Source organism: Fulmarus glacialis, unplaced genomic scaffold (genome assembly GCF_000690835.1).
Source record: "Fulmarus glacialis isolate BGI_N327 unplaced genomic scaffold, ASM69083v1 scaffold42998, whole genome shotgun sequence".
NCBI lineage: Eukaryota > Metazoa > Chordata > Aves > Procellariiformes > Procellariidae > Fulmarus > Fulmarus glacialis.
Genome location: NW_009228453.1, coordinates 1558 through 10365, shown reverse-complemented (window position 1 = coordinate 10365; position 8808 = coordinate 1558). Strand labels below are relative to the sequence as shown.

Genomic DNA, 8808 nt, shown 5'->3' with positions numbered 1-8808 from the left:
ACCGCTCCTGACCTGCAGTATCCTAAAAAGCCATTCAGAAAGTTCCACTATTCAGAATTTGAGCAGAATCTAGTTTAGTTCTCAGGTATTCTGCTTCTAATGAACATATAAAATAAGATTCAAAGTATATTCAACTACCAGATTAACTGAGTTTATACCCTCCGCTGGTGTTTTACTGCACATTAACTTTGAGATGTTACGTAGTCTGTCATGGGAAACATCTTTAAACCATTAGGTGTAGTAAATAACTGGACTATATAGCAGTAAGTTCTGCATTTGTTCTGCAGCTAACCAGCAAGAAAGAAGCATAGCTGCAGTACTAACTAAGACTTTGTAACGAGCATCAAAACCCATAGCAACAAAACTGGTTCCCTCACTTCAATCACCTTGGTCCAATTAAATTTGATTCAGTGCCAGGGTAAATGCATTTAACATGCTATGACAGAGCAGAAGCAGAAATAAGTCAGAGGTTTTTCTGTTTTTAAGTGAAGTTGAATTTACATCCTCAAATTTAAAGTGTCAACAGCTCTGCAAAAAAACCTGGTTTTTTAGAATGTTTTTTTAGAATGCTGTTTTCTTATCAGAGATTAAGTTATAGCGCATACTCATTGCAGACTATATACACAGAAGTTTTAAATAACTTCATCCAAGTTACCCCAGGTTAGAAGCCACACGTGAAACTGTAGATTCAAAATGGTTCCCTGCTAAAGAACCTGAATAACTGAACTAGACTTCCAACATTCTACAAGTCACTCAGTCAATCCCACACATCTCAAACTTGTTTTGTGTCATGCTACACCTTTACAAGCTCTTCTTTTCCAGTCTACCTCAGAATTATTTCTTCATATTCACCAGTATGAAAGAAAATAAACCCTAAGTTAGTCCTATATAATATTTTCCATCCCATGGTCACTCATCATTCTATCAGTCTGTTTTTCCTGTCTATTTGTCTGTCAAGTTGTTGCAGTTATTTTCCTTGTCAAACCCATTTATTTTAGTGATGATTACTATCATCACACTAAGACATATGTCCCTTTTGCTAGTTGAGATATGAAACACCCTCAAAGCAAAAGAAGTATTGCAACATATATTTCATGTTCCATTACTAATTCCCAAGGAAGTAAAGGTCAGGTATCTTGCTTATAAGAAACAAGGTTTTATTCTTGCTTGCTACAAGAAGTCACAATTGGGTCTGAATATTCAAAAGGTGCTTCAAATCACACAAGTGTGGAGGCAGGTTTGCAGAATGGAGAATGTTTAAAAAAAGCCTGGAAGTACTTTTTCTAAATTCATGGCAAGTGAAGACAGAAGTTCTACTTTTAACTAGAGTAGATGTTGAACACTCTAAGGCTAAGATTACAAACACTGCCTCTCCCTCTTCCAGCTGCATCTGCTACAAATAACACTAACCTCAAGCCTATAAAAGTCTTTGTATGAGGGCTACAAAGTTTTTAGACTAAAAATTGTTTTGAGAGGTAACATTTGAGTATAAATTGAGCATGCAACAATAATCCTTAACCTATTAATACACTAAATTTTGCCTAAAACATTTAGGTTAAGAAATGCACCCTTTTAAAACCTGTCAAGTACAGACAAGAACAATGTATACAGGGAAGTCTCAGATTAGTGAGGACTAATGCTTTGGAATGAATTACTCATTGAAAAAAAATCTAGGAATGGCCACATTCACAGTTTTAAAGTCCAATTGATTTAGTACCATTTCATTCCTCCTTTTCTCTACTCCTATCCCAACCAGACCTGGAATCAGTGCTGCAGAAGCAAGCCCATAGGCAACATAATTGCCCCATTAGCCAGTTGCACCACAGTTCATTTCGCCTTCTGAATCATTCAGTATTCACCTCCCACTCCTCCAAATCACCTTAAATAGAAAAGGATTCCATACAAACTGTACATTATACAAGTTATCACTATTCCTAAAGCAAAGTAATACATTAAGAACTTAGGAGAGACTTACCCATATTGCCAGTTTAGCTTTGTTTCCATCAACTGAAATAGTTTTCACCTTAAAGTCCACACCTAGAGGAGGAAAAATATTTACATACTACAGCTATTTTTGAAAGAGAAAGTAGAGAGAAAAGAAAACAAAAATCAAACTCAGAAAACAAGTTGTGAGGAGCAGGGAGAGTAAGTTTCATTAGCTATTTATGAACCTGGTTCAAAACTCAAGGTTTTCTTGCTGAAAGGCTTTTGCAAAAGCCTAAGGGCCTTTTAAGCCATTGACTCAAGATACTTTATGGAAGGCAAATACTACATTTCCTGTATCAAAGCACATATTCCAGGACAAATATTCAAATTTACAATTCAAATGGATTAACTTTCTTTTACTCATACATGTGTTCTCCTTGAGTATGTCTGTGGTCTTGAGGAACAACATACTTTCAAAATAAAGAAGGAAGCTGCATTCAGGTAGGTATTTGCTCTGTTTCTCTATTTCAAACAATCTGACCAAGTCCCATCAAGGTGATCATGCGAAGGTAGACCGATATAGACAGACTCCCCTACTACACAATCACTATCCTGTGGAAATAATGTTAGGTGACAGTAATTTCTCTAACAAACATGCCAAATAAGCTTTAGATGATTTGAATACACAATATCTCTCTTACATGTATTCCAGCAACATCAGGGACTCACCAATACCACGCTCAGTGACCAAGGAAAAAAAAAAACCAGACAACATAATAGTTCTGCTGTTAAGTCATCTGCCTCAACATCTGACAATTTCTGCTCCCCTCCCTTTTGTTTTTTAATACACAGGAACTAGCAGCCTATCACTTGCCCAAGGACAACCTGCACAAACTCAAGCCAACGAGGACAAGATGTTAATGACTATGCAAATTTAAAGCATATAGCAACACACATCAGTTTGAGAGGCTGGGTACAGTTATGATCCATTTTGCTCTAATTTAATCCTTAGGTTACCAATAGCAAGTAACTGGAAGTATGTTTAAGTTATTTTGGAGTGACTCTCACTCCCCACCAGGCAACAGCCCTGAAATGAAGTAGTAGTGTGGAAAGTTGATACCTTTATATGAACAACTTTCAAGTGTAACAGCAAACATTTTGCACTTTGACTTAAAATGGTAGTCATCGTACTTGCCACAAGAATAAGAATTTCTGTTTTACCTATTTTAACACAAAATCTTTAAGTAGGGCCTCATAAGTGTGCTGCAGTTATATTCCTAAGGCCATGCAGATTACAAACAAGTGCAAATAGCTGCCAAAATATGTTCAACTTATAAAGTCACAGAGGATACACAGGATGTTTAAGAAACTGCACATTGCAAGCAGATTTACGATTTCACCGCAACTGAGGTTTAAAAGAGCTTTATTTAAAAAAAATGCAATTTTTATTCCACTGTTTCACAGCTTCAACTCACTAGCGTTCCCTGCAGTGTCAAGTGATTTTCAGACTATGTTCTGCACTGGAAGAAGCCCATACTTTTTATTTCAAGCAAAATTTTGCCGAAGTATATTAACTTTTGCAGTAATTGAACAAAACTCCATTTTTTCAGGGACTAAGACTCTTAGTCCCTAACTTAGCAGTAATATAATGCTTCATGCCATGCACAAGGATGGTACCCTATTCTAGAGTTATGTTCACAGAAAAGAACAGTAGCTATTAACTTTGTCTTAAACACCAGTTCTTAGAACTTTACGTCATTCATAGGAGACTGCTATGCTAGCAAGTTGACTCAAATCGATCCTAAGGAACATCCTGTCCTGCCAATTTTTGAGCACTCAGCAGTAACTTTTAGACTAATAGAATCTCTTCTTCCACTGTAATTGCATATTTCTTTTTAAAACTGTAAAAGTCACCATTGCCCAGCCAGGTCCAAGAGCTCACAGCACATTCTTTTATCCATTAGTCTGACATCAAAACCCATAACTGTAGGTATTACAAGTCTATCAGATACTTAACATAACAAATCAAAAGTATGTCATAATAGTTTCAAGAAGGAAAGCTTTTTTTCCTTTAGGGCAAACATATTAGGTGTATTTTGAAGCCACAGTATCCTTCTCCCATTTAGTAAACAGATTCAGTATCTTGTGCCTGCACAGTTCTGCAATTTTCATTTAATGGAAACTGCATATACACCTTTATGTTAGCCTTGCTGCTGGCTTAAAATTAAGAGATAATGATTTAAATTCTGCTTGAGCAATGCAAGTAAATTAAGAAACTTAAATAGTGAATAAACCCCATGTATTATAGACTGATTATTGAAAAGCAAAAGCATCAAAATGAACTAATAGCACACCAAAATATATCCTTTAAAGTGATCAAGACATGGCAAACATAATTCTAGTAAACCAAGGAGCTCAACACATACAAAAGCCAGTTAACAAAAAGAAATCTTTTTAAAAACTAGGTTTTTGATTATTAATCTGCCATAAAAGAGGACAAGTAGAAAAAATGCAGGGCTCAAGAAAATCTTAAATTGAACAAACAAGGTACTTATGATCCCTAAATACTTCAGTGAAATACAGACATGTTTGTATGACAGGTGTCAGTTATGAGCTTGCAAGAGTGATGTTTCTACCCTTCAAAACAGAAAGCTGACAGTGCTTTCCACCATGCCTTGGAAGGCAGCCAGGAACAAGACAGCACTACTAGACTGTACCCTGTGTGTTGACACCTAACGCCTCAGCACTACACACTAATATACTATGGACTTAGAGTCTGCAAGGAATAGCTGTCACCTTCATGCTGCTCTCGCATTTAGGCCAGTATGCCATGCCGTATTTACAGGAAGTGCAAAACCAGCTAGAGTGTATGATTTGTGTTGTAGGTAACTGACAAGTTGGACAGCTTAAGAGTTGGAGGACTCCAAGTGCAAGGAAGGCTAGAAAGAGGTATCAGATCTGTGCATGCATTATTTCACTTATGAAATAGAGATTGCACTGAACACTTATCTAGAATCTCTCATATAAAGAGCAAGCAAGTAAAAACAAGCGTGATCAGCAAGACAACAGAAAATACCGGGGTATATACAGTCTGATAAGATCCATGTGATGAAGCCTGGTGAACAAGTTAGCCTCAAGAGAATGCAAGGAGGACAAGTGATCTGCTAGGTTGAATAAAAGACGGTTAATCCAACTGAAGCTACTGAAGTCAAAATATTTGCCCAAGGCAGCTTATCCTTCTGAGAATATTACAGGAGTTCTACAAAATTCTGAAGGAAAAAACCCACACAAAACAGTAGTTTAGGGTTTCATTTAAATTGCACCCAGTAGGCTTGTGCAAGCTATGAAGATAAGGTACATCTCAACAGGTCATTGCAAGGGACCAGTTGTGCTGCAACCAAGGCTTTCTCCAGTGTTGTGGGTTTGTGTGCAGTTGTTGTTTGTTTTGTTGTTTTGGGTTTTTTAAACATATAGCATGTTATCTCTTCACTTGCTAATCCAAGTAAAAAATATAGTCACTTTAACCAGTTCAGCAGTCAGTATGTAGATGACATTGAAAGGTAATATTATTTGTAGTCAATCCATTCATTTTGGAAAAGCACATACTCTGCAGTCTCAACTGGAAAGCCTTAAAGTTATTTAAAAACCTCTTCCATTCCCAAACTCAAAACAAAATAGTGTTTAATTAGCACAAAAAGAAATCCAGGTCGAGATTCACAGAGTGTTTTGGCATTTCACCATCTTGCAAGTACCTGAATTTGGCATCTATGATCTCTCTTCATGCAGCAGGAAACAGTTATCTCTAAGAACTCACTCCAAATACTTTACCTATATGAACAACAAATCCTGAATTTAAAGCTGACATGTTGCTTCTTACAATACACTCACCAGAAAAATGGCAATTGCACAGCCTAGTAGTTTAAAAAAAGGGAAACAAGAAAACAAATAAGAACAACCCAGATTCTGTTCCCTTTCCAGTTAAGTGGAAAAGAAATGGGGAAAAAAAAAAAAAAAAGAATCTGCTATCCCCCATGAGTGCTCCACACACCATGCTATAGGACTTTCACAGCTGGGGTCACAGTAGCCCTACTGCACAATACTACTACAAACATCAGCTAGAGGGGCCTAACAGCTAGGGTGATCTAGGCCAGCATTTGCTCAGTCTGTAGAAACTTCCTTTTCCTGCCAAATGATCTTGTTTGTTCCAGATTCTTTGTTTCAGAACTCAAACTCTATTTGAAGTCATGCTTACATAGAGTACTCTTTCTCCTTTTCCACATCAGAAACAGGGCAGGGTAGGACCTACCAGTAGATCCTACTACTGGCAGGGTAGGATCTGCCAGTAGTAAACTTCAAGTTGTTGCTATTTAACAGCCAACAATTAGCTACCACACATGCTGTTGTGCATTTTGACAAATCCCAAAGAGGAGGAATTACTTCAAGAAACAATTCCTTAGTTTCTCAAATAGTGCACTGATGTCAAGTTTTGACATTGGTAGAGAGCATATTATGTATGAACAGCAGAAAAATTCAGAAAAAAAAAACAAAAAAAACCCAATAAAGGTACCAACAGACTAGCTGGTCTCAGTGCTGGGTATCCAAAACTTCGTGAAAGCTACAGTAGCTGTTCTGCACTTACTTCCTGGCCCACATGGTTGACATACCAAGAAAGTAATGTGATTTGAAGTATAGACAGTGACAAAACTATTTAGATTAGAATACAAGATTGCCATCTTCACCACCTGGTCCGTTCCATTCCTGTTTCCTTCCACCCTATCCTCCTTCATGAGCCAAGGTAGGGCTACTTGCACCAAGTTCATTTTTTATGAGCAATGAAATGAACAAAAATAGGCCATGTTCCTCCCCTCAGCTGCTCAGTGGTCTACACGAAACAGTACTCCTATATCTTATTAACATTAATGAAAAATAGATCAATTTATTGATTTCTTAACCAATTAGACAGAGCTGGCTTTGTTTACCAACAGCTGAACCCAAAGAAAAAATTTGATACAAGTCCTTAGCCAGAATTCTTCCTACAGAGAAAGTAAAAAATGCAATTGAAATGCATTGTGGGGAAAAGTCATCTCTATTTTCCATTACTTCAGTTATTAATTTGGCACAGAGCTGCACCACATTCTTAGAAGTTTCATTTTGCTTCCTTTGATAACCATCTACATAGTATATCCTGCACTCTGGGTCACTCTCCTCCAGCACAACTGAATTCACTGTTGGTAGGTATCATACCAACATAGCAATGACATATCACTGCTTTTTTCCCCAGCAGCTCTAGATTCTTGGCTCTCTTCCACATTTCTCAAGAGTCTAGCTGCCAAGGAACTGATTACTAAGTAGGAGAGAAAAAGCCACATTGTAATTTCCTCCCTATAGAGGAAAAAGCCAAAGCCACACAGAGCCCAGTACGCTCTAGTATTGTCAGGAGTTGCAAGAGCTAACATCCCCTACTAAAGAGGGTCTTAAGTCTTCTTAAGATAGCTACCAAGTATCACATTATATAGAACACAAGTTCTTGACAGCAATATTACTATTCAACCAACTTGATAGCTATCTTGTACAGATAAATCAGTAAGAGACATAACATTAGCTCTTACATTTCCAGTCTGAAATGCTGGCAAACAGTGAACTGTAGGTTGTTCCACCAGAGCTTTTCACTGCCCATACCTATGACTTCCATCTTCATGGTGAAGGGTGACATTTATATGTTTTCCTAGCCAAGGATATATTTTTGCATAAAGGGGACAACTACAGGCCAGTACAGTCAACACTCTACAGCAACGAGCGCTGCACGCTAAAACTGCGTCCACATCATTCTTTCCTTACAGAGAAGCAGACGCGTCTGAACTTCACTACCGGTTAGGCAAGTCTGAACAAACTACAATTTTGTTCTGAAGTTGGTATAAATTTTTCTAAGGTAGCATCAGCACATACTTACCAATCGTTGCTGCAAGTTCCGGGTCAAATGTATCATCTGTGAACCGCAGCAGAAGGCTGATAGGGAGGGAAGAAAAATAAGAGTTACTATTATTGCAGCATATCCGTAGCTTGCCGGAAGCCTATAAATTACAAGTCTGAATGTAACAGCAAGATCACATAGCTAAATAAAAACACATCTCACTTTTCCATAATTTCTCTCCTACAAAAAACACAGAAGGGAACACAAAAATAATACAGGAGACATGCTCTGCTAGAAGAGCCCAGACCCCTTCTCTGCATCTGTTACCGAGTATGTCTCTTTGAAAACGAAGTACCACACAAGTTGTCAAATCAGCTGCCTGAACAGTCACATGGTCTGCTTCTCAAAGCATTTTGCTTCTATCTTATTCTATTTTTGTTCTCCCAGAATTCAGTACAAAACATTTTTTTGGTTTCATATTGCCTCACACAGTATCTCTGTAAGCTTGAGAAGAAAATCCCAAGTCAGCTTTTCACCCCAGAAATAACTCCTTGAACTGGGCACACAGTGGAACTGTAAGGACTACACCCATCAGAAATAAAGACGCAGAAGTTTAAGATTAGAATTAGCTCACCATTGTTTTATGATCTTGTATCCTTATGTACAAAAGGACTTTCAAACACACATTTCCCCCTATCTTTTGCTACCAACAGAAGAACAGCTATAACTAAGATTTACCAGCACCTCACAGTATCATAATAGGGTTCCTCAAAGAAGTGCCCATAATGCCACTGTACTTGTGCCAAATGTAAATATTTTGGCAAGAGACAAAGATTCTCAGCATACAGTTTTTAAAATCACCAGTCTTATGCATCTGTGGCAAGTGTATATTACCATGTGGTAGACAGCTGTTTGCTACGACTGACAGCTTCTATTCATTTCCAGGCTAGAGAAACAAAACAAAGCCCTAT

General features: G+C 37.7%; 1 protein-coding gene across 1 annotated transcript in view; it reads right to left on the bottom strand.

The window, feature by feature from the left end:
* The window catches only part of LOC104080932 (ras-related protein Rab-18-like), a gene marked incomplete at its 5' end in the record, with an annotated part of 13236 nt that extends 5304 nt beyond the window's left edge, over nt 1–7932 (bottom strand). Inside the window, 3 exon segments of the mRNA XM_009583484.1 lie at nt 2–22; nt 1976–2037; nt 7877–7932. Of these exon segments, the coding sequence (XP_009581779.1) occupies nt 2–22; nt 1976–2037; nt 7877–7932 (139 nt within the window).
* Between the last annotated feature and the right edge of the window lie 876 nt (nt 7933–8808).